Source organism: Lepisma saccharinum, chromosome 1 (genome assembly GCF_977018435.1).
Source record: "Lepisma saccharinum chromosome 1, izLepSacc3.1, whole genome shotgun sequence".
Classification (NCBI taxonomy): domain Eukaryota; kingdom Metazoa; phylum Arthropoda; class Insecta; order Zygentoma; family Lepismatidae; genus Lepisma; species Lepisma saccharinum.
Genome location: NC_139229.1, coordinates 36,598,457 through 36,625,393, shown reverse-complemented (window position 1 = coordinate 36,625,393; position 26,937 = coordinate 36,598,457). Strand labels below are relative to the sequence as shown.

The 26,937-nt window shown below is 36.8% G+C and overlaps 1 protein-coding gene across 1 annotated transcript in view; it reads right to left on the bottom strand.

The window, feature by feature from the left end:
* Positions 1 to 26,937, bottom strand: part of Taf2 (TATA-box binding protein associated factor 2) — a 76,121-nt gene that overhangs the window by 30,041 nt on the left and 19,143 nt on the right. Inside the window, exons 7-12 of the mRNA XM_083130630.1 lie at positions 24,868 to 25,089; positions 21,647 to 21,860; positions 19,459 to 19,704; positions 15,891 to 16,099; positions 2,874 to 3,113; positions 1,298 to 1,550 (exon numbers count right to left, since the gene is read on the bottom strand). Of these exons, the coding sequence (XP_082986756.1) occupies positions 1,298 to 1,550; positions 2,874 to 3,113; positions 15,891 to 16,099; positions 19,459 to 19,704; positions 21,647 to 21,860; positions 24,868 to 25,089 (1,384 nt within the window). The remainder of the gene's footprint in view (positions 1 to 1,297; positions 1,551 to 2,873; positions 3,114 to 15,890; positions 16,100 to 19,458; positions 19,705 to 21,646; positions 21,861 to 24,867; positions 25,090 to 26,937) is intronic.

Genomic DNA, 26,937 nt, shown 5'->3' with positions numbered 1-26,937 from the left:
CAGTTGTTCCGACACTACATTCAGTCATTAAAGGAATGAGCTTTAGATCTGCCAACTTCCGTAGTGGAGTGGTTAGCACAGCATGCTATGATGTCAGAGTTCCCAAGTTAAAATTCTGGCCTGAACAAGGGTGTTATTTGTGAGTGTCCATTCATCAATTTCATCATATCGTCACTCATCCTCATCGTTGCAATTAGCCAAATAACAGAAATCAAATCAAGCTGTACAGGGCGAGACAAAAGTCAGGTTTCTTAGGAAAACAAATACATGCATATAAATAGACAAATGATTGATATGTAATGGTTACAGTAAATAACCCATAGTGTAACAGCCCGTGAAGCCCATGGCCTACCTACTGACTGCCGGGATCACTCCCATCAGAGGTGGGAGATCATCCAACCAGTTACGGAGTGATGTGTGGTCAGCACAAGGAACCCCCAGTTGTTGTTGTAGGTTTTCTATGACTAGGGTATGCAACTCCTTCGTAGCTCCCCAATTTCCTAATGATGGTGGATGGCCACCGGTCCCATCCACAGAACAAAATCTATGGAGAAAAGTTGTTACGCTTTTCCCAGGAGACTCGAACCAGGTCACGTCCCATAGCTGGAGCCCAAAGCTTGCACCACGATCACAGTGCGGTACTTTCCCTTCATTATTTTGCCGACCTCTGTGGTGGATTGGTTATCACATCGTGCTACGATGCCAGGGGTCCTGGGTTCGAATCCTGGCCTGGGCAAGGACGTTTGTGAGTGCCTATTCATCAATTTCATCATATCATCATCACTCATCCCCATCTTTGCAAATTAGCCAAAAGTGGCACAAAAGGCAAAGTAAAATAAAGCAAATCAATCAACCAATTTCCTCTGATGGTGGATGGGCACCTGTTCCATACACAGGCTGAAATCTCAGAAAAAGTTGTTATGCTTTCTCGAGGAGACTGGAACCTGCGCGTGTAGTTACAGCCCAAAGCTTGCACCTTACACTGTACGGCCACTGTGCGGGAGTTACAATATATGTATAATATATGCACATTTGCTTGAATGCAGGCTACAATTCAACATTCCCAGTTGTGTAAAATGTCTGCTAGTGTGGTGTGGATGATTTGGGAGATGATGTTTGTGATCCTTTCTTAGAGGTGATCCAGGCTCTTAATTTTTTTAGCTTACACGATAGGCTTTACGTATCCCTACAAGTAAAATTCCAGTGGTGTTAGGTCTGGTGGCCATGGTGGCCATTCAACAATATCACATATGTAACCAGAGTTTTGCCTCACCCTGTAGATATAAATAACAAATACCTTAGTAAGACAATGGGCTGCTTGACACCTCACTTTGTAGTAGCACTGCTCATTCTCAATGGTGTCTGTCAATGCTAAGCGAGTGGCAGGGGTGGGATACCTTTCCAAGGCAGAGATGGCTTCCAATTGAGCAGTGACATCTCTCTCGTGGCGCAACTGGTACTGCCACTGGTAATCTGGCTGCTCAATATTCACTGATCTAAGTAGTGTCATATGGGGGTCCAATCTAAGCCACAGCACAGGAGAGTCGGCACTAGAAAAAAAAACACCCATAACTAAATGCCAAGCATCAGGTATTTAGATAATTTTACCCCTAGCTCTAGTTTCTACAGCATCAACATACCCTACAATCAACCTAAGATGGAATATTCCATGAAATGTGCTGCTACTGCATGAAACAAAAAGCAAATCAGTCTGGAAGCAATTATTGTTTTTATATAACTTGCATATTTCACCGACGAAAATTATTAGCATTTGTGGCCTACATGCTTCACAGGCAAATGAAATCAAATTTTGCCACACTTTTACAGGGTCACACATGTTACACATTTTCGTTAATACTTTTCATGTCATCATAATCAAGTTTTTTTTTGTTTTTTTTTGCTAGCAGACATCACACACTACTACACAATTCTATGAAATCAGTTTATTATAAATATTTTAATCCAAGCTCATGACTAGAACCTTACATTTTATGTGTGAAATGTTCCACATGTAATTCTGGATGCCCAAGATAGATCCCTTGACATTTATATTCCGCAGCCATTTAATCTCTTAGTAGGAAAAGATAGCTTCTCTGTGTTGCTTAATTCTTATTATCAGGGTTTAGAAGTTGATAAAAGTCATCCTCTTTCCACGAATTTGAAGACTATCCTAAACAAAATAGTATACTGTTTTACTTCAGACCTAGAAAATATTGCTTTTTCTTTGTATTTTATGGCTGATTATGATTTATTGGTAATTTTCAGTATCTTTCAGTTCTTTATTGGATTTTTTTTAAAAAATATTTTTAGAGGTTTCTTTTACTGAAAATATTAAAGCTGAAACATAAGAATACGTTAAGGCATGAATAAAATTGTTAATACCTCCCACATGTTGTTTTAGAATTAACATGAATAAAATCTAAAGATAGTTTATCCTACCAGTTTATCAGAATTTTGAACTAAAATATTCCAATAATAAATTATGGAATAAACATTATATCTATCATGGTAAAGGTAAAATTCCCCATGCATATAGCACCGTGGCATGAAGGTGCATTTACAGGATGTGGGGGTAGGAGGTGATGTGATGAGCAAAATGCTCTGGCTGCCTTTACTCCCATTGATTTGAGCCTCAGACCTGATTTATGTGGGGACAATGCCAGAAAAATTTCGACTGTAGATCACCAACTCCATTAATCGAACCTGGGTCTTCCACATGGCGTCAGACGAGAATACATATCAAACTATTCTTTATAAAAACGTATATTTTGATGCACGATTTTATCATGAAAAGCAAGTCAACCTCCGTGCCTGAAATGTGGGTTTTAAAACTATCAAATTAATATCAACTGATTCAAAGCATTAAAACTCACTCCATTGCACTGAGATCCATGTCCACTTCTTCCATGGTACACAATGGAATTTTCTTCTTCTTGTTTCTTCTGCTTTTGGAATGGCAAGTTATATCAGCCTTCGCCACAGTTCCTTCTATCTGCAGTGTGTGAAAAAATGTACCGTCCAACTCCTGAATGGTCACCAACAAAGGACCTACATATTTTCTAATTCCTCGTTGAGCTGTAGCATCTTGACGTATTTCAAGCTCTACGGTGTTTCTGTAAGAAAGATTATTTCACAAAAATATTCAATATAGATTCTGCAAAAGTAATGTATTGCCTATACAGGTGATTAAATTCTAAATTATACGAGGGTAGGCTGATAAATTCACGGCCTTCGCTATAAGACATGGATATGTGCAACAGTGCTTGGTGGTTTTATTCAACATATTCTCATATACTTTTCGGCAGATGAAAACTATTTTGACATTGTTGCTGCAATGTTTGCAGACCTTGCAAACAGAAGTCCAAAGATTGCTCTGCAAACCAAGCCTCTGCGTGATTAATGATGGCATCTGCACCTTCAGAACGATTTTTCCGATGGTAACAAGTCTGGGATATATGGGGGATCCTCCTGTATCTGGAACCGCAGCTGTTCCAGTTTGTCCATTGTTTGACATGCCTTATGGATGGGTGCACTGTCCTGCAGAAAGATAACCCCTTTCGTCAGATTTCCACGTCACTTTTCCTTGAGTGCCACTTTCAGTTTGTCCAGCGGAGATATATAATAGGTGGCACTGATGGTTATGCCTCATTGGAGGTAATCGACCAGCAGGATGCCCTCACGATCCCAGAAGACCGTGACCAGAACTATTGCAGTCGACCGCTGTACCGTGGCCTTCTTTGGGCATGGAGAACCACTGTCGTGCCATTCTGCTGACTGCTGTCTTGTGATGGGATCGCAGCAATACAACCATGTATTGTTCACCATTATCAGTCATTGCACAAAACTGGAGCTAACTTACTTGAACTTCTCCACCCATTCGACATTCAAAATTATATATTATGAGAATTTAATTGATGGTGTTAGTTTGAGCACTAGTTTGCTCAAACCTAAGTAGGCCGCAATTTTTTTCAACCTGCCCTTGCAGTTTCCAATAACGATACTTCTGGTATGGGCTGGAAGCTATAAAGAAGTCAATATGAGAAAAACAATATTTGTAAACATAAAATAATAAACGAGATTCCAATATGGAATATATGAAACAAAAATCTAGTAATGGGTAGTCTCCTGAAAAACTTTCCTAAATAACTTTTTTTTAAAAGTGTGATGTCATCCATTCCTGGTGCAGAATAAGTATTGATGCTCCTTTAGTTATGTACCTTATCCTCACATATCTTACTATAGTATCTGGTATTATGATGTATAGTTCCAACAAACAATGTCAATTACCTGTTTGAGGTAGCAGATTAGGACTATATATTTTTTTCATAATTTTTTTTCTATTCTAATTAAAACATTACATCACAAAGTTACAGATGGGAATTTTAAGATGGGTGTTCAGCTGCTCAAAATGCATCTTGCATGCATTCTGGGTAGAAAAATTGAGCATAATAATAATAATATTATTCACATATTTTCTTCAGGAAAATTAGGTCCAAAGGAGAGTTCTGACCCCCACCTTAAGTGCACCAATGGTCTGTCGAAACTTGTTGACATCCAGGTTTGACAAAGAAAGGAGTGAATAACACTCAAATTTAATTTATTTAATAATTTTCTTAGGAGCATGGTACATAATTCAAGAGTTTGCAAGTTGTATAAATGATTAATTTTGAAGATATTTGTTCTGAAAATACAGGTTACAAAAGTTACCATTCATGTAAGTTGCAACTTTTTTCTTTTGTATGTTAAACATGATCTGTGCCTGCAGGTGAAGGGAATCAAACGTTCTTAATTCAAACTATTTGACATGTTTAAATACTAAGAACAACAACAATAGATGATGTAATGGCGGCTGGTCGCTAGTGCGTAACGTTTGTGCTCCCGAAATAACGTAAACAACTGCAGTAAATTAACATTCTAATGGTCAAACTATTATTGTAAGGTGAGATTAATATCTGAGAAGTGCATTTGCAAATAACACGCCTTCGGTTTATTACTTTGTGCCTTGTATTGTACTATTTTCTAATTCACCGTTCAGTATGGCACCGAAGAAATCTGGAAAGAACCAGGGATCACCGAACAGCGTAAGCAGTGTTTCCAACTTCAACAACGTAGAATTTGTGAAACGTGTTTGTGAAGAAGTGAAGATTGCTGTGCAGGCACCTGAAATGATGAAAATTATGGTGGACTCGATAGTCGAGGCAGTGACAAAATCAGTGCTTCAAAGTCTGGAGGAAACACTAAACTTTAACGTTGAAGAAATGCACAGCATGAAGGATGAACTGAAGAAGAAGGATGAGGAACTCCGAGGGCTCAGGGACAAATTGGACGACTTAGAGCAGTACCAGAGGAGGAACTCCATCCGGATATTCGGTATTCCCGAAACTTCCAACGAGAATACCGATAACAAAGCAACCGCCTTGTTTGAAGAGCAACTGGGCATCAAAATCCAGCATGGTGATATTTGCAGAAGCCACAGGGTAGGAGGACAGAAGAACGGAGGTAAGCCAAGAGCCATTCTTGTTAAATTTACTAGTTACCGTGCGAGAGCAAGTGTGTTTCGAAATAAACGGAAACTGAAGGGTTCTAATATCACCATCACAGAAGATCTCTGCCGCGCACGTCTCGAGCTTCTGAAACTGGCTACGAGCAAATACCATTACAAGAACTGTTGGACCCAAGATGGGAATATCGTAATAAACATTGGAAACGTGAAGCACTTCATCACTTGCAGAAAGCAATTAGATGAACTTTGAACGCTTACCGGGAAGATATGAGTGATCTGTACTTTATCATTTTTTAAAATCTCTTTTACCTTTCATAACATAAAATTTAAATTTCACATTACTCTTATAATTTTTATTTATCGGGAACACATTTAGTCGTAAGTTGTAGCTTCTAAATGTTTGAGTTCCTCTTTTCTTTGATATATACATGTTTTGCTTCTTTTATTATTGTTTACTACTTTCAATATTTTAATCGCAACTGCATAATTTTACAGTTTAGTTTCGTAAATGTGAGATACGTTCTTGTACATAAGCAAAGTTTAATTGTTAGTAAATCAAAAAAACATATTCATAAGTTTCTAATGATCAAAAGTACCGTAAAAAGCAGAAAACTTTTATTTGTATTTGTAACCTTTATGCATCTGCGGATAAATGTAGTGAGTTTGCAACCTCTCTCTGCTCTGCAACCCTCCAGAAGTTACTTCTACCGTTATGCCTCTAACAGAACCTACCACCCCCCTTGAAATGAACTCCACTGCTCTAGGGCATGTCCTCCGTCGCCCACTCGCCGATGACAAAAGAACCGGCTGCTCCCTGGGTCTCAAAATAGCAAATGTAAACGTCAGGTCATTATTCCCCAAACTTCAGGAAATATGCATCGAAATTACAGAGAAACAGATTGACATTCTTGTTATAACAGAAACGTGGTTAACTTGCAATATAACGGATAATGCATTGAAAATTCCAGGTTATGACTTAATACGCTCTGATCGCCATTACAGCATGGGTGGGGGTGTCTGCATATACGCACGGGAGGGACTAAAACTGCATCCGTTGTCTTTCGAAATCGAAGGAGAGTTTGACGTTGAGTACCTTGCAGCTACGGTTGAAATAAAAAAGGAACGTCTCGGTATTTGTGCCGTATACAGGCCTAAGCGTATTCCATATACACAGTTGTCAATTTTAGAAGATATATTGACCGAAATGTATCCCTTAGTTAATGACCTTGTTATAGCTGGAGATTTCAACATTAATTTCTTACATCCAGACTGTGCTGACGTTGTTTACATTCAAAATTTGTTTAATCAATTTCAATTAACGCAAATAATCAATAAACCGACCAGAATAACCTCCACGACTAAGTCATTAATTGATCTGACGTTTGTCAGCAACATGCAAAATGTAATCCAACATGGTGTCGGTGAGCCAGTCAGCAATAGCGATCATAGAATGACCTACGTTGTACTTGCGTATACCAAACCAGAAAGCGTGAACAGAATTATATACCACAGAAAATACGGTGATATTGATTATGATAAATTCGTGAAGGATGCAGAAAAAATTAACTGGGGAAAAATATATAACACCGATAACTTGGATATGAAAGTAGAGTATTTCAATGTCAACTTACTTGATCTCTTTGACAAGCACGCGCCAGTCCGTAAAACACGAGTTCGTAACAAACGTATGCCGTGGATTACATCGAATGTGAAGCTGTTGATGAAACTAAGGGACAATGCGTTTCGTAAATTCAAGCGAATCGGAACTGAATCTGCATGGAAAGAATACAAAGAATTGAGAAATTTCACGACATCCGTTATTCGGCAAGAAAAAAAGTGTTATTTTGAGCATAACATCAATAAAACACCAAGACAACCAAAGCATTTATGGAAGCAGCTGAAATCTGTAGGCATTGGCTCAAATAAAAATGATCTCCCCTCCACGTTTGACAATGCGAACGAGATAAATGAACACTTTATTAATTCAATTGATAGTCTAAATATCGACCAACGTCTGATATCTCAAGAATGTTTAAAATTTAGTAACCAAAAGTTTAATAATATGCTTCCCGAATTTGCTTTTAAAAAAGTGGATGGCTATACTGTAAGAAAATGTTTGTACGAAATCAAGTCTACTGCTATTGGTGCAGATGGAATATCAACTAAAATGCTGAAGTTATCGCTACCTTTTATTTTGCCTATTATCACACATATTATTAACTTTTCGCTCGAGAAATCCGTATTTCCCAGGACATGGAAAGAAGCTTTGATAACACCACTCCCTAAGACGACCCGACCAACTAATGTAAACGACCTTCGACCTATTAGTGTTCTGCCTGTGTGTTCAAAACTATTAGAAAAAATAATCTATAAACAGACATTTAGCTTCATTGCCCAAAACAATATTCTTCCACCCTCACAGTCAGGATTTCGGCCGGCACACAGCACTGCTACGGCTTTGCTGAAAGTCACAAATGACATCCTCCAGGCTATGGATAAGAAATTCCTCACTGCATTAATATTATTGGACCTGTCCAAAGCATTTGATACGGTACAACATAAATTACTGCTCAGTAAACTGAAATATTACAGTTTTTCACAATCTACCCTTAACTGGTATTTTTCATATCTAAGTAACCGAAATCAACGTGTAAAACTGTCGCCTACTTTATTATCTAATAAATTATATATTTCATCTGGTGTTCCACAAGGATCTATACTAGGTCCCTTATTGTTTACGATTTATATTGCAGACCTACCCTCAGTTGTCAAATACTGTAACGTACATTCATATGCTGATGACACTCAACTAACCAAATCATTCAATCCAACAGAATTTGCCATAAGTATTAAATACATAAGTAATGATTTGGGTGCGATAAAAACATGGTGTGATGCAAATGGCCTTAAAATTAATGCTAATAAGTCATGTTATACATTTATTGGAACTCGAAATGCTATTGGTTCGGTCGAGCACACTAATACAACAATTACAATAAATGATGATGTCATACCTAGAGCTCAAGTAGTTAAAAGTCTTGGACTGATATTTGACACTCGTCTATCATGGAATGAGTATATTAGCCGCCAAATCAATAAATCATTTGGAACACTTAGATTCTTGTTTAAATTTAACAAACTATTATCTTCAGAAATCAAGCAGCGATTAGTTGAAACACTTATATATCCATTTCTCGACTATTGTGACGTAGTGTACTCTGGTAGAATAAATAAAACTTTACAAGCAAAGATTCAAAAATGCCAAAATGCGTGCATGCGGTTCATATTTTGCATCCCGAGACGTGAACATATTTTACCTTCCATAAATAATAAGAATATCCTCAATATGTACCGTAGGCGGCTACTGCATACATATTGCCTTATACATAAAATTATTACATCTGGCAAGCCGTCGTATCTGGCAGACATGTTGATCCCTCGCACCAGTATTCACAGCCACCATACAAGAAATAATTTCAAATTTAACCTTCCACTCTGCAACACACAGGCATATCAGTCGTCGTTTTCATATTCTGCTGCAAAAATATGGAGTGCCCTACCTAAGACCATGTCGAGCATATCTAAAATAGAATCTTTCCGAAATGAAGTAAAGAATTTTCTTTTGGCAGAGCAGAGATTGTGTTCAAATACTATGATGTAACTTGTATGTTTATGTTATGTATTTTGTCTACATGTTTTTATTTTTACTTATTTTTCATTCATTTTATTTTATTTTTATGTAGTTGTCTTTTCACAATTTTTGTATCATTTTATTCATACATTTATTAGAATTATTTTATCAATAGATTTTGTAACTAAATCATACAGTTTATTGCACACTGTATTAATACTGTAATAACATAAGAAATGTAAATATAAATGTAATCGATGACACGGGTTAGGTGGCAGAACAGCCTCAGGCTGAACCTCGCCCACGTAAATAAAGAATTTGAATTTGAATTTGAATTTGAAACCTGGCAAGTTTAATCTAGTCACAAGCACTATCAATCTGCAGTTTGGCCATAATGTGACACTTAACACTTTCTATTGTACTACATGAAATAGGAAAATAATTTCTTGGAAATGGAGAAAACTCACCCCATTTTCTCTGGATTCATTACATTAGACATAGTAAAAATGAGAGAGGACAAAAAACATAGTCTCTTTCTCCCCATATAAGGGAGATAAAAATGTGTATATTTTAAGAACGCTTGAAAATGTACCTAACATAAATTGATGTCATTACTTCTAATTATTTCTAAATGATGACTACTGATAACATAACAGTTTATTATCAAAATGTAAGGGGGGCTTAACATGAAGACTCAAGAATTTTATGTAAACAATATTACAAATGGCTATGACATAGTTATTATTACAGAAACCTGGTTACAGGAGGGTGTTTTTAGTAATGAGTTTTTAGTGATAATTACAAAATACATCGTCACGATAAGAAGGACCGAAATAGAGGAGGTGGAGTAATAATAGCAGTGAGGCAAAACATTACATCCAGGAATGCTATTTTAGATGATAATTTCGATATCATACGTGTGATACTTACATAAAACTTTAAATGTTATTTAAACAATAGTTACTTCCTTATTCAACCGCAATTCAATATGAGAAAAAAAAATCGTGGGCGAAACTTACCTGATTCCCAAAGTACTTAAAACTCAGAAATATAAAAACAGCCCATTAAGTAGAATGTGTGATTTGTATAATACGCTTTCGACTAATAACCAGACCTTAAGATTTCTCAATGCCATTAAAAAAAATAATAATAAGTGATTGAATCAGATTTATAACAACAAATAATTGTAATCATTTTGTTATCACTATTTCTTTTTCATTATTTTCCAATATATTCTATAATTATATATCAATAGGTATTCAATGTATGGAATTATTAAACAAGTGTTTGTTCTTGTGTGGTAAAAGACAAGTGAAAGATCCCAATTCGTTAACTGGATTACTTGTGATTATGTAATTGATTACTTGTATTATCAGTTTAAATATGTTTGTATATTTGCTAACTTTATTATATAATTTATTCAGGGTGTCTACCAAAATAGCAAATCCAAAATTCTTGACTTTTTCTTGACCTTCTTTTTACCTATTTCTTAACATTATTTAATCCCTCCCCGAAAATAGATATTTTATTCAATTAAAAACCCCTACTACAAGGTCGATTAAGATGAAAACAGAAGGTGACTTTAACAAGACATTTAGATTTGCTTTAATTATTAATGCACATAAAAATCAATGCTCCAAACTTCATCCTGGATGGGGAATGGCCACATTATTTAATATTTTTACAAAACTTCACACATACAAGAATGTAATTCTTAAGAAACAAAGTGAGCAAATCTTAACCACAACTCAATAAAATTCTAGATTTCCAAATATTCAAATTTATCAAATCCCAGTACAGGTATATAAGAATGTAAGTTCATTATACTGTAAAAAAAAAATAAAAAAAAAAATAAAAAATAATAATAATAATAATAATCTTGAACAAATGCATAATTTCTTTACCTTTTCTTGACTCACCTGTTGATTTCTTGACTGGTAGACACCCTGAATACACAATAGAAGCTTGCCAAGCAAAAAACATGGCTTACTCCCAAGTGCATGGTGAGAATGACCAAATGAATAGAACCATCTATAAATAGTTTCGATGATACACTAACAAGGGAGGTCATCTAAATGTCCCCCTCAGATTTAAATGAAACATGGCAGGCAAAGAAAAAAAAATTACCTTCATAGTCTCAGATGTTATTGAATTAAACATATGTTAAAATTCAGGACAAAGTAAGAAACCTATATGTTTTTGTTTTGTCCACAAAAATTCCTGGCCCGAGATACAGGTCGCCAAAGATGGCACGTCGGGCACCATTTCCCACATGCGATTTTCGGCAAAATATTAAAATGCTATATCTCTGGAAGGGTTCAAGATATTTTGTTGCTTTTTTTTTTTTTTTGTATTTGAAAGGGAACAAGTTTCTGATTAAAATGATAACCTCCGTTTGGCAATATGGGTCCAAGTTCTCTTGCTGTAGCCTTGGATTTTTTTTTTGAAAAATCAAAAATTATATATTTTTCAAAAATGCCAATCCCAAAAATTTTGATTTTTTTACTGTCGGTCAGTACCATACAGTACTACATTCTCTGAAAAGGAGAACTTCCACTTTTGAGTTTAACAGGTTTTACACACAATTGAAAATTTTGCCATACATTAAACCAGTTTCCATTACCACATTCTCACATATTGGTCTCATGAAATCAAAATCTAGTCTTATTTGACATGGCATTTTAATTCTTCATAAAGATAAGTAACAGACACAGCTTTCAAAACATATTAAAGCTTCCAAAATATATGTGCAAATTCCAAAACATATTACAGGTTCCAAAGCATACCACTTCTATGCACTCTGCTTAGAACTTAAATTAGCAATTCAATGAACTAAAAATTTGTTCAACTGCATCAGCATCTTCCTTTGATATTGAGTGATGCCTTCCTATTGAACCAATAGGAACTGGGGCACCCACAATCTTTAAAACATTGCAAATTGGAAGTGAGCACTGGCGGTGGTGTTGCTGTCTTGCAGCTGGAAATATATATCCAGCAGCCAGAACATGTGTTAGCATAAAGTTCACGGCGATTTCATTTAACTCATAACTGATATCTATAACCTCTGCAATCAACCAGTCACAGTCTTACACACAGGCCACACACATTCCTCTTTGTAGGTTGTGAATCTGAATATTCTCCTGCCATTTCCGAGATCTTGGTTGGACAAATGAAATTTCTTGCTCTTTAAAGTTCGTGCAATGGTTTACCCATCACTGTGAGTCCAGACATGTGTCTTCTGAATTCCTTTCACAGGCTTGGACCATTCTTCTATTTTCTGCTGGGGAATTCTTCAACTTCTTCTTTGGGCAACAGGATGAGGGTTGTTGATGTGTACGACTTCACTACTCTTGTAAAATCCATGGCATTCTGAATTGCAGTTGTACTTGGGCTGGAAAGATTGTTTTGTAGCGTGGTGCTTCAGCAGGCCTCCTATCGCAAAGCCCCTTCCCATGACCAGTAGCACTGTATATCCACTCCATTGGCACAAGCGACTTAGTAAATTCAAATAGTCGGTAACGATTATTGAAGTGACTAGGGGCACCATCAGAAATCACTTCCAATTTGCGGTTTTAAAGGTTGTGGGTGCCCCAGTTAATATTGGTTCAACAGGAAGGCATCACTCAATATCAAAGGAAGATGCTGATGCAGTTGAACAAATTGTTAGTTCATTGAATTGCTAATTTCAGTTCTAAGCAGAGTGCACAGAAGTGCTCTGGGACCTGTAATATGTTTTGGAACTTGCACATATATTTTGGAAGCTTTAATATGTTTTGAAAGCTGTGTCTGTTACTTATCTTTATGAAGAATTAAAATGCCATGTCAAATAAGACTAGATTTTGATTTCATGAGACCAATATGTGAGAATGTGGTAATGGAAACTGGTTTAATGTATGGCAAAATTTTCAATTGTGTGTAAAACCTGTTAAACTCAAAAGTGGAAGTTCTCCTTTTCAGAGAATGTAGTACTGTATAGTACTGATCAACAGTAAAAAAATAAAAATTTTTGGGATTGGCATTTTTGAAAAAAAATATAATTTTTGATATTTCAAAAAAAATTCCAAAGGCTACAGCAAGAGAACTTACACACATATCTCCAAACGGAGGTTATCATTTTAATCAGAAACTTATTCTCTTTCAAATACAAAAAACACCAACAAAATATCTTGAACCATTCCAGAGTTATAGCATTTTAATATTTTGCAGAAAATCGCACGTGAGAAATGATGCCCGAGGTGCCATCTTTGGCAACCTGTATCTCGGGCCAGGAATTTTTGTGGACAAAACAAAAACATATGGGTTTCTTACTTTGTCCTGAATTTTAACATATGTTGAATTCAATAACACCTGAGACTATGAAGGTACTCCCCCTGCCTGAATTGATATGGACTATGCCAGCTGGTGTATAGAGGGGTCCAAAGGAAGAAATTAGTTTTTTTGTTTCAGCTAAAAAATGGTTTTAGGGGGCGAAACCCCCCTCAAATGTCAAGATGAGGACAAATTGAAGTGGGATCTGACCCTTGTGTCCCCCTCCGATTTCCATGAAACTTGGCAGGTGTATAGAGGGGCCCAAAGGAAGAAATACATGTTTTTTTTGTTGCATCTAAAAAATGGTTTTAGGGGGCAAAACCCCCTCAAATGTCAAGATGAGGACAAATTGAAGTGGGGATCTGACCCCAAAACCACATAAATCTGGCATAGGAAGAACAGACACATATAATTGGAACGCACACAGGACAGAACTGTAGGATTGTCAGTACCAAAGGCAGTGCAATTGTAGAGAGATGCCAAAATCATAGACACCGTTGTTCCCGGATAGTCATGGACATAACTCCTTATGGCCAGGGCACATTTCTCACTGCATGACTCACGCTAATCACGTTCCGCACATGCGCGGTAGCCCGCACGAACATTGCATTGTGTGTAAATATAGAGGAAAGCCGAAACAACACATTGCTAGTTTCATTTCATTTATCGGGCTCGTACTTTCTCCAAACAAAAAGGGAAACTTTTTCCTTGAACGACCCTCGTATTTCTAAATTGAAACCACTTTGATCAGAGTTCAACACATTTGCGACAGAGTACTGTGCAATACATGATTTAACAGTATTCACAAAGCAGCCATGTTTGTTCTGAACATGTTTCTCCTTGCCAGCAGATGTGCATGTAATGAATTTGGTGACCTTCCGGGACACGATATGATTTGTTTTCTTGAATTTCCAAAGCCAAAACCGTGATGCTGTAAACAGAGAAACGTCCAATTCAGCTTTAGCTTGCAGAGCCCATCTCCAAATATCAATGTCATGGATTACAGCCTGTGCTTGCATGGCATCACTAAAGTTTTCTAAAACGTATTTGGAAACCTGACAGATTTTTTTTTTCCATGTTCTTCCTGCATGTACCTGCTCTTCCCATCTTTGTAGTTGCCGTGTTGAGGTAACCTTCTTATACTGATTTTGAACGGCGGTCAGAGACAAAAGTTGCTTCTGTCCACTCTTACGAAAGTCAACTACTCTTCGTTTATATCCAATGGATACAGTATGTGGTGAACAATGGTCAGCATAGTCTTTTTCCATATCATCATCTGTATCTTCCAAAGCGTGTGCATACGTATTGTCTTGCTGGTCAAAGTCCAAGGAAGTAGCAAATTCCACGATGTATGCAGGATCTTCAATACATCTTTGAATGACATCCTTCACAATGTCTGCGACATATGCCTCCTCTGCTGTTAAAGGAGCTACTGGCATTAAATGCCTGTATTAACAGTGTGACCATATTCACTCCATACAGAACTGTTGTCCTTATTTTTATATACTGGGTCACACATAGGAAATTTGGATTCATGGTGTCTTATCGTACATACCATCCCACTACAGCACACCTGATAATTGTGTTTAACTGTGGCCTCCTGGCACCATTTCACGTTTCCTTACTCTTATCTCCTCTGCTTGTGAGGTATCTCCTGACAGACTGCCAATAGGTGATACGTCGTGGTGGGTGCGTTGCACATCATTTGTGTCAAGCATGTCTCGTGTGTTATGTAACGCATTTTGTCACATTGTATACTATCGCGTGGCATATTTGCCTTTCTTCGTCTGGTCGGTGATAGCTGTGTTTGCCAGTGATATGCACTTCATATCTCAAGTATCCCACTTGTGTATCTGTCAGTACTATTAGCACAGAACTTCAACCACCCTCGTCCTTCACGATAGCACTTGCGTTTGGTACCGACATTCCTACAGTTCTGGGCTGTGTGTGTTCCCATTATATGTGCGAGTTCTTCCTATACCAGATTTACGTGGTTTCGGGGTCACATACCCACTTCAATTTGTCCTCATCTTGACATTTGAGGGGGGGGGGGGGTTGCCCCCTAAAACAATTTTTTAGCTGCAACAAAAAAAACACGTATTTCTTCCTTTGGGCCCCTCTATACTCTATACACCTGCCACGTTTCATGGAAATTGGAGGGGGACACAGGGGTCAGATCCCCACTTCAATTTGACCTCATTTTGACCTTTGAGGGGGGGGGGTTTGCCCCCTAAAACAGTTTTTTAGCCGAAACAAAAAAAGCATGTATTTCTTCCTTTGGGCATCTCTATTCACCTGCCAAGTTTCATGGAAATCGGAAGGGGACACTTAGATGACCTCTCTTGTAATACCTGATTACAGTATAATAACTTGCTACTGCAAACATGAATAACATTATATTGTGAAGGAATATATAATCCTAGTGCAAATATACCCCACTTTACTAACCTCTTTCTATTGAAAACAAAACTCATGTTAAATTTTGCATGTCCTCCAGTTCTGACCCACTGATCTATAAACACTGCCATGTCCTTCCCAGTCACAGTGAAAATGGCTTTTGTGAAAACATTGGTGCTGATTAACATGTGACTCCAAAGATTACTGCTCATCTTTTGTTGGGAGGCATTGGAAGCCAACGACAACTGCTTATTGAAAACCTGCAAAAAACACACATCAGAATTACATGTTTACCAAAGGTCATTTACAATCTACAATAGCCCAGTCTAGTTCGCTGCACTTCTTGACACTAGGTTTAGTGCAGGTCTATCCCGGTGTCAGGCAGGTGTAAGGAAATGATGATAAACTAAGTAGACGAATAGCGGTGTTCAAGTTCAGAAGATTCAACAAATGCCTGTCTGCTTCTTTAAACATTCATTCAATTATATTGCGACCACAAACAAAAGAACCTTCGGAGAAAAGTCTCCGCGCACCTCCCCCTTCTTCCGTTCAACTCTGGCCATAAGGAAGCATGCTCCACTCTGCCCCTCCCATCCATGCAGGACTACGGTGCACAGGAGTCACGGGTCTGCACAGACTTTTTTGATTGTGGATCCACTATAGTTAGCATGCACCACGTGACCATACACCACACTACACCACTCCAGAATGTAGTGCAAACTGTGCAGATACCAAATATACTACATGACATCAAATCAACAAAGTAGACGAGTCGGTGTTGCACCAAGTAACCAACTGGATGCATGAGTGCAGAGACAAAAAGTGAGAAACTAGACGGGGCTAATATGTAACTCCTTTTATAGATTGTGTTTACCACCATGATAATGTTCATTAGGAGTGAACAAGCCTAAGTCTACCAGATAAGTGTAGATAAGTGTGATAGTCAAATCCAATGGGAGGGATTGGTGTTTCGAATAGACCGAAATTGATAGGTGAATAAAAATTAACTTATTGAAAAGAGACTCATAGTGAAATTGGAGAGTGAAGCAAGACGTAGGATTGGTAGCTCACCTGTGGAGCATTGGCATGATGGGTTGAGCTTCGAATTTTCACTAATTTTTCATTATATTAATCTTCTGTGTGTCAATAAGCTATTCTAATAGCTAATTTGGTTTGAATAAAAATATTTTGCAACCACACAGATTTGGTACTTGTTATATAAGGAATGAAAACCAAAATTATGAGAGCTGCCTGTTTACACACAGACATTTATTAAGAATATAGACATGCAATTGTGAACTAATGGATGTTAACTTATAATATGGGGTACTTAAAAATGACTCATCCAATTTCCAATGGCCATATACAGGGTGTTTGGCTTATATGTATAATAAAAGAAATGGCCATAAATTCTTTATTTATTTATGAAACTCATTATCCAGATGGAAGAAAGTGCGATTTTTTTTTTATTTTAAAGTTATGCCCCATAAACCTCAACATGGCTTCCATTGGTGGCACAACAAGTATCCAGTCGGTATTCCACCTCCCTCTATGTGTTTTGAAGCATTGTAGGTGTTACACTGTTCACTGCAGCACAAATTATGTTATGTAATTCTGCAAGATCACGCACCGGTGTACAGTACACTTCGTTGTTAACAAATCCCCACAGGAAAAAGTCAAGTGGACTGAGGTCTGGGAGGCCATGGAAGAAAAGTTGATCTTCTTCCGGTCCATCCATCAGGTAACTGCTCATTCAAAAAATTGCGAACTTCTCTGGCGTAGTGGGGGGAGCACCCTCTTGCTGGAAAATTGTTCTGTGAGGGAGTTGAGGCACAGCATACAATTGTAACATATCAAGGTAAGTATTGCCATTGATCATGAGCTCAGAGAAAAAGAAAGGGCCAATGATTTTGTTATGGAGAACCCCACACCAAACATTCCATTTAGGCGAATCCTTCTCGTACTCAATAATGACCTGGGGATATTCTGACCCCCAGATGTGGCAGTTGTGCCTATTGACCTTACCAGATATGTGGAATGTTGCCTCATCTGAAAAACAAACAGATTCGAGATATGCATTTTCAGTGTCAATCTTTTCTAACATGTCAATAGCAAACTTTTGTCGCACTTTTCTGTCATTCGGCAAAATCTTCTGATGGAGTTGCATTTTGTATGGCCGTAGGTGCAATCTTTTGTGAAGCACGGTACGCACAGTTGTTGGTGGGATGTTTAGTTGTACACTAGCTTGTCTGATGGATTTGCGCAAACTTCTTTGGAAGACCTATCGAATGCGTTCAACGTTCTCCTCTGACACTTGACACTACGCTTGGCATGCTTACCTACTTTTAACAGCAGACTTTGTCCCATTTCATAATTGACAGGTAACTTCGAGCAGCTGTCCTTGGTGACGAAAAAGGCACTGCACACGCACCACAGATTTACATTCCACAAGCGACAAAGACACAGAAAACCTTTTGCTGAGCCGTCCACATTGTGATTCACTCCTCACAACGTGGCATGACTTTTCTGCACATGTGCATTGGCATGCGTCTCATCTCCATGTTGCACATGCACATGAATGGATTTAAAATTTCCAACATTGTTCTTTTCAATGGTGCCAACTGTTTCTCATTAGCACTAATACTTTTTACGTTATAAAATTGTCTTTTATTATACATATAAGCTGAACACGCTGTATTTGGTGAGTAATATTTCAATGTAAAGGAAAGCTCATAGAAGTTCAAACTAAACCTAGTACGTGCCTAAGTGACTTCTCTTCATAATGTGAGCAACATTGAGATGAGATTCAAGTTACCATCACATACAATCTGCCATGCAAGTTGGCACAAGACTCCAGAGCAGCAACAAGTTGGTAATGTGGGCATAATTGTGGGCAATGATGACATGCAAAACGTCCCTTTAACATGGTCAGCATTTTAATGGTTTAGTATGGTACAAAGGCAAAAATGTATTGTGTAAATTTAGCATATATTTTTATACAATAAATTTTTGCCTTGGTTAGCATTTTAATGTTTTATTAACATGGAAATAAGGCTTAACAATGTTACCATAGTGCCATAAGAAAAAAGCAAATGGTTAAAATATCGGGTGACCTGGAGGGCCAACTGGATCACACTGGAAGCTATTCAATTGTCATTTTTCTTTACACTGTATATGATGTGAAATTTTGATTTGTTTGACACACTGGTGCTGTAAAGACAAAATATATATGGTGCTGTAAAGACAAAATATATACCATTTTATATTGGAGAAATCATTTTGAATTACCCTGTAGAGAGATGCACTGTTAGTAAATTTTACATCAGTATTCTATCAGTATTTTCAATTGTACATTCGTAGTATATGATATGTTTGCTGATTTTCAGTGGTGGTTACATTTATACTACACTTTTAACATTAGTACCTTTAACACTCTTATGATTCTTATGAGGCAATTCTGTGAAGTGAGTTGATACTTAGGGGAGTATAAAAGCTTTAGGCACAAAACGTACCTCGATAATTTCATTGTTTTACTATAGCTTTTAGCACATAAATTTGCTTTACATAATATTTTGTAAACAATAGACAATGTGTACAAAAGTTTACTGAAATATTTTACCTGCAGCAATAGCTCTTGGCCAATTCTATGTTCCAGCATACGGATTACAAGATGAGCTTTCTTACGAAGAATGATAAGGAACTGTGGTGACATTGTGTGCAGGTTTTTCACAGAAAAATAAAACCCTGGATCTGGTGCTCGAGGGGGTGCTGCTGGAGATGAAGCAGGCAGGGGAGCAGGTGCTTGGCTTGGATCCAGGACAATTCCACCAAAATTCTCTTCATATTTAACTACCTCTTTCAGCTCCTATGAAGAAACAGATTACACATTCTTCCTGTTGGTGTACAATATTTGTTGTTATCACTAACATTTTTAATTTAATACAAAGGAAACTACCACACATATTTTTTTAAAATATAGATACATTTCAATGCTTGTTTTATTTGTATTGAAATAACGGTGCATCCACACCTGCTCAACTTTTCTCTTCTAAGTTAACCTAACATAACCTATTCATGGTGGGTGCGGTAACACAGTTTTAATATTTTACGAATAATGTTTCGTGTTTCTGATTTACTTTGAAGAATTACTGCATTCATTAACAGAGGTTACGTAATCTGGGATGGAGATTTAAATCATACACACTAGATCACAAGAAAATCACACACTCACACTAAATCTTTTTAAAAATAATTTGCTAAGAATGGGTGTATCTGTTCTAGATGCCGTAAGCTCTGTTAATGAAGGCAATGACTTACTTGACTTAATTCCTGTTGTTCCCTGTGGAACATAGGGCATCAACAAAGCATCTCCACCTGGTCCTACTGACGGCAATTCTCTTCACTGCATTCCAGCTCTTTCCTTCCTCCAAGGCCTCAGCGTGAACAGATCTTCGCCACGTTTGTCTAGGCCTCCCTCTTTTCCTTCTTCCCTGCGGGTTCCAGTCTAGTGCCTCTCTCTCGACAGCCTCATTTTCCTTCCTCAACGTATGCCCTATCCAATTCCATTTTCGCCGCTTTATTTGTATGGACACCTCGGTTTCTCCAGATTTTCTCCAAAGTTCTTGGTTTTGAATCACTTCTGGCCAAAAGATATTCAAAATTTTTCTCAGGCAGCGATTGATGAAGGTCTGTAATTTAGAGGTAATCGTTTTTGTCACTTTCCATGTCTCAGACCCATACAACAGTACAGACTTAACATTACTTCGAAAAATACGAAGTTTGGTCTTCATAGATATCTTCTTGTTTTTCCATACTGGATAGAGCCTCACAAAGGTGCCATTTGCTTTTTGGATTCGTTGAGAAACATCCTGTGCCGCCCCTCCGTCTTTTGCCACCACACTACCCAGGTAAGTAAAGCTATCCACATTTTCAATAATCTCTTCACCAATATTAAACGGGTCTGTTTTTGTGGAGTTAATCCTCAGTGCCTTGGTCTTCTTGGAGTTAATCACAAGTCCTGCTTTTTTTGCACTTTCTATCAGATCTGCTAGTTTTGTTTGCATATCACCATGTGCAATGAAGGCAATGGTCTCTCAAAATTACAATGGTCCCTCAAAATTAATCTGAACAAGCAATTCAATTCACAATATGGAAAAATGAAACATTACTTGTGCAATAACCTAACCTAACCTTGTAGACATGCATGCATTGTGGATAAGTGAATACTTTCTTTAAGTATAGTATATTTAAAATTTCAATTTTACGTTAATTAAAATTTTACATTTTGTGTTTCTGTCAAAAATGAAATATCCATGTCTCCATGAATAAAAGAAATGAATATTTATTTCTCAAGTAAATCATACACATTCAATCTCTTTTAAAACAATTTATTAAGAATGGGTGGCTCATATATATCTATTTTATTTATCTGTATGATAATAAAAAATGCAAAACACAATGATGCCTATGTATTTGTTTAAGGAGGTAAACAATTTCTTATCCATTAACAATGCAAATATGTATTTTTTTTGTTTAATGTTACCAATGTGCAAAAAAAAAAAAAAAAAAAAGATGCCTAAAGGGAAAAAGCACAAAAAACAACATTTATCACAGCATGTGATGTTTGCTACTTTTTTATAGTGTTCTGTATTTTTTATCTACTGGAAAGTACACATTAAATAAAATAAGACTTCAAACTGAGCTGTTAATGATGTCATTACCATATTTTCTATTGGTTCAAAAAGTGTAAAATGAACACATTTACTTAAACATATTCAACGAACATGTAAAATAATTGCACTACTTACTGAATGAATCCACTCTCTGTACTCGTTATTTCCAAAACATTTCTTCGCATATAATCCTGTCAGATATGTTGCGATTCCCTTGGGGAGCCATGCATCTGACCAACTTTGCATTGAAATGAAACATCCAAAAAACTGCTCTGCAATGGCTTGGGCCATAGCTTTCCTACTTATATATGTCTGATCAATTATTGAAGACGAATGTAAAAGGTTTGTGCTAAAAGAAAATCAAACAACACACTCAGATTGTTTTTTGGTAAAACAAATAAACACTCTATACAACACACTGTAACTCCCCACCCAAAAGCCATATGTGAGCAGCTAATAAATTGCGGCAGAAAATCCTATATGATTTCAAATCATCAAAGCCCTTTCTGTGAGTATGGATCTCCATCACACTTACGTCTATGCACAGATTCTGCAGACTGCAATGATCACTGATAATAAACTAACCTACTACAGCCACCTACGCAAGCTCACTTTTTGCACAGCTTGGACGATTGGGACTGGACCTACAGTTTAAAGTGGGATCCAAAGCACTGTACAATGTGAAAGCACTGTACAATGTGCCTCCACTGGAAATAGACCACATGATCTACTCATTACAATGTAACAGCATTATGACTTCTGTAGTGAATCGATTAGTTATGCATCTAAATCTATGAATTCTGGTTGTTCCTGCTGTTATCCATTGCTATGTGTGCCAAATTATCAATTTGGACATTCAGCACAAGATTAAAAAGAAGGGTATTACATGGGTGGCTATACTTGATCTATGTAAAACTAAGATATACATGTTTACATTAGGGATAAGATAGGGTACTCTTTCGGTATCGGTTGACATCGGTAAAATTACACATTATTTTACCGATCCGATATATCTATAAATGTCTTATAATTTATGGCAATTTTTATGGACAATCTCTATGCCCTACTTTCTAGAAAAATTAATTTCTACAAATATACTTCTTTTGCATTGCAGTCACTTGGAAACACGTATTTGTTCAGAAGGTGAATGAACCCTTCAAGTTTTTCAACAATCATATGGAAATTTATATCAGATTGGTAGAATATCGGTTATTGGTAAATTTAATATCAGCACATTATCAGTATCGGCAAATCCCTAATTTAAATGTATACAAGGTGATGATTTTTGTTTGATTGACTTATTTATTTTACTTCGGTTTTCTGCCACTTTGCTAATTGCGAAGATGAGGATGAATTGTGATAACATGACATGGATACAGGGATAATCACAAACATATAGGGGCAGCACAACAGAGGCTATCCTGGTTGCAGCTTCAGGCACCAAAGGCTTGTTAACCTGCAATTGCATTCTAAGGTGGTTGGGACCCTGACATTTGGGTGTCTTCAGAAGGGGTCATCAATAGGGGCATGCATATTTCATTTTTGACGAAAACATGAAATCTGAAATAACACATTGTAATGTTAATTTTTCATGTTGCTGAAAGGTGTGAGGTTCATTTTCCTACCCTGTTTTGTCACGAAATGATGCAAAATGTGAAATAGACTCTTCTACATGAAATTTAGAGTTTATTTAAGGACACGACACTTTCTGAAGTTTGAATTATCCTGTGAGTTATGGAATTTACGGAAAATTTATTAATTCTGCTATAAATATTTGATTTTTGACTGATTTGGTGTTTTAAGTCCACTTTATGCACAGTACGGCTAATCAGAACTGGACCTACAGTTTAAAGTGGAATCCGAACCACTTGTGCCTCCACCGGGAATTGAACCCGGGACCCCTTGATTATAAGGCGACGACGCTACCACTGCATCATCAGGGAGGCCCATAAATATTTGAGAAGCAAGAATGGACCTCTTTATATAGGAATAAACTTAATACTCTGGTAACTACATAAATGTACTATTAAAAGGGTTATGTTTATTATTGTAATAAGTGCAGTTTGTAAATCAAATTTTGGATTATGTTCACAATTTTAAAACCAAATTGTCATTTTATATACTGGTTTTGATCCGTTTTTTCACTGCTATAACACCGAAATTTTGCTTTTTTATTTACCTCTGGTCAGCACTTCCACCGCATGATTGTTGATAAATAAAGGGTGCGTCATGGGAAACGGATGGTTTTCAAGTGGAGAATTCGAAGCAGGGAGAGGGGGTAGAGTTGGAAGTAGGGTGGCATTGAACTTGCTCAGCCATGCCATTTTCGGCTCGGTTCTGCTGGGCTTCCCATGGCAGTTGTACATGCAATGTCAGTTGCAGTCATGGCACAGTGGATATTTGAGCATAGTTTGTTCCCATACAGCAGTTTTTCGTGAAAAGTTTTTCGATTATTGAAACACAGCAGTTCTATCGGTGCCATTTCAATATCAGGCATCAAAGATCCATTTACTTCTTTTCATGAAACTGTCCTATGCGAACAAACGATGCTCCAATGTCCACGGAGCCATGACTGCAACTGACACTGCATGTACTTTTGGGTCCATCAGCACTTAAAGGTTATTTTGCACCTGCCACGTTATACTGGGTCCAGACCCATACCTTAACTAAAATAACTGTAATGTCGTTAACTAAAATATTAAAACATTCTGACTTCAGTTAAAAGCTGAGGATGTAAAGGGGCACTCAGCACACATAAGGACAAAACACACGACAACACAAACAGTCCTACGAAGATTATACTGGCTATAGGTCCAAACACCAGAGCCTCGTTTTTCTGCCTCGTACTATACAGTGCAACTCTAAAAAACATTTGGACCTAACAATGAATGCTGACTGACACAATTATTTGTGTAATTACTGCCACTCATGACAGGATGATGAATTTCCTTTCCAACAAACGACATTGCTCAAAGCACCTCAACAAACTCTATGTGTATCATCGCTCACCAAATGATTTTTACACGAGAGAAAATGTTAGTACCATGAAGGTTAACAATAAAATAAATTATTACACCCAGAAATAATGGAAATGATTATTTATGGTTTAAATATGGTGTCACAGAAACTATGTAATATGATTACAGAAATATAGTGGTGCGTCATTCATAATTTTTTACAGGACTGTGACTAAAGTGCTTAAAATACTGGTATGGGAAAATTTTGTAACATTTTGCTTTAATGGAAACAAAAAAATAATATATACCAAGATGAAAAATGTAAAACCAGACGTATTAAATGCAGAGGGAGGCAGTGTAAGGCATGCAAGTTAAAGCAAGTAAAATATATTTACATACCTCAATATGCTCATGGTGGCATATGCTGATACATCATGATACGACTCATCCACAAATATTTGCTTGTAGCATGAATATGGGTATCTGTTAGCCAGAATCTCTTCATAGAATTCGAATGCTTCATGCATATAATGGGCCGAAACTTTCAGCACTGGCATCAGTTGTGGTAAACAGAAGTGAGTCACTTCATGCATGAAAGGATCAACAAATATCTCAAAAGGCCTGAAAGGAAAATCACACAAATAAACCACGATTGACAAATGCAATATTTACAGCACACGGAATCCTTAAAATTAGGTTCAGCAAGGTCTGCATTAGTAGGTTGTTTTAAGAAACAAATTAAAAGCAGAACTATGGAATAGGACTAGATTTCGGGATGTGAAATGTCTGGATAACATTCAATCATAACTTCAAACCAATGAAAGCATTTACATTAACATGAAACAAGAAATGTATTATAGTTTTTCTTGTATGTACGCATTGCTTGCATTATAGAATTATTTTCTTGTAGTTTACGGTTATTACAAGCATAAGAAAACAGTTTTTTCTTTGTGACGTTTCAGGAGAACACACGCTCCTTTCATCAGACATTTATTTTCATTTTGAGTAAAGATACAGTTATAACAATGGTTAGTAATTTTTAAACAAAAAGAATCCGTTGTATAATGGATGTTGTCAATGTTACATTGTTGTAATATAGCAACTTAACTGTGAAAAAAACAGTCTGTTTTATTTTTATTTGAGATTTTTTAAATTATGAATCCCAAATATCATCAGGTAATTCAAATTCATCATTGTTTTCACAAAGTTTCTTGATGTTTTCTGTTACATTAAATTTTAAAGATGGTGGCTTACTCCATTTGTGAAAAAGAAAACTCCATACTGGATCTACGTTACCATTTTCATTATTTAATTTATTCCAGTGTTCTTCTGCAATGAACGAAGCTTCCCAGACATTCAACTCTGTGTTTCCCGTTAATCTTTTTAAAACCCTTCTCTTTTTAATCAAATGTTTCTCTTCGATGATATGAGTTGACAAACCTGTTCTTGGGTTTAGTTTTATAATGTCCAAATCGTGTTCGTGCCATCTTATTGCCATTTTCCTTGCTGTTTGTCCCACATAATCCTTTGAACATGAACAACTTATATTATATATTCCTGTGGTTTCCACATCTGGTAGAGAGTTTCTCATTTTGAATTCATTAAATGTACATTCCAAGCTTCTTGGTGATTTAAAAACAATTTTGAAATCAAAACTTCTAAAAATTTTTGCAATTTTATGTGAGAATCCCTTGAGGAATGGAATGCACACAAATTTCTTTTTAACAGATTTTTCATTGTCTGTATTTCTCTTTTCCTTTAGTTTTCTTGCGACTTGTTTTTTGATTTGGTTTATTCTGTTAGTGTCTGATGAAAGGAGCGTGTGTTCTCCTGAAACGTCACAAAGAAAAAACTGTTTTCTTATGCTTGTAATAACCGTAAACTACAAGAAAATAAGAAATGTATTTCTATTGTGGGAAAGTTCTAGCACCCAACAGCTAAATGCTGTTCTGTACTACAGATCGTCATCTTAGGACAGAGGTTTATAATAACTACAATAGTAAATTATACATCTGAATATTTGCTTTTGTATCAGAGTAATGTTATTGACAGTAGAAAATTTCTTACGTCACTTGTCGGCAATATATTTGTTAAAACATTAAAATAACACACAAACAGCACAACACAAAGACACTCAAATAACACACAAAATGCATGTAGAAAAACACTTAGGAGTTCTTCCGAGCTTTCGACTCCTTCACGGAGTCATTTTCAGGGCTGGTAGAGGGAAGACGGAGTGGACGCGGTTGCGCCAGTGGAACTACCACTCCGTCTTCCCTCTACCAGCCCTGAAAATGACTCCGTGAAGGAGTCGAAAGCTCGGAAGAACTCCTAAGTGTTTTTCTACATGCATTTTGTGTGTTATTTGAGTGTCTTAACAAGTAATGTTATTATTGAAACATTTACATTTTTGTCATGCTGAAAATTCTACAGCATTTGCGTTTACAGTTTACAAAATAACATGTATCA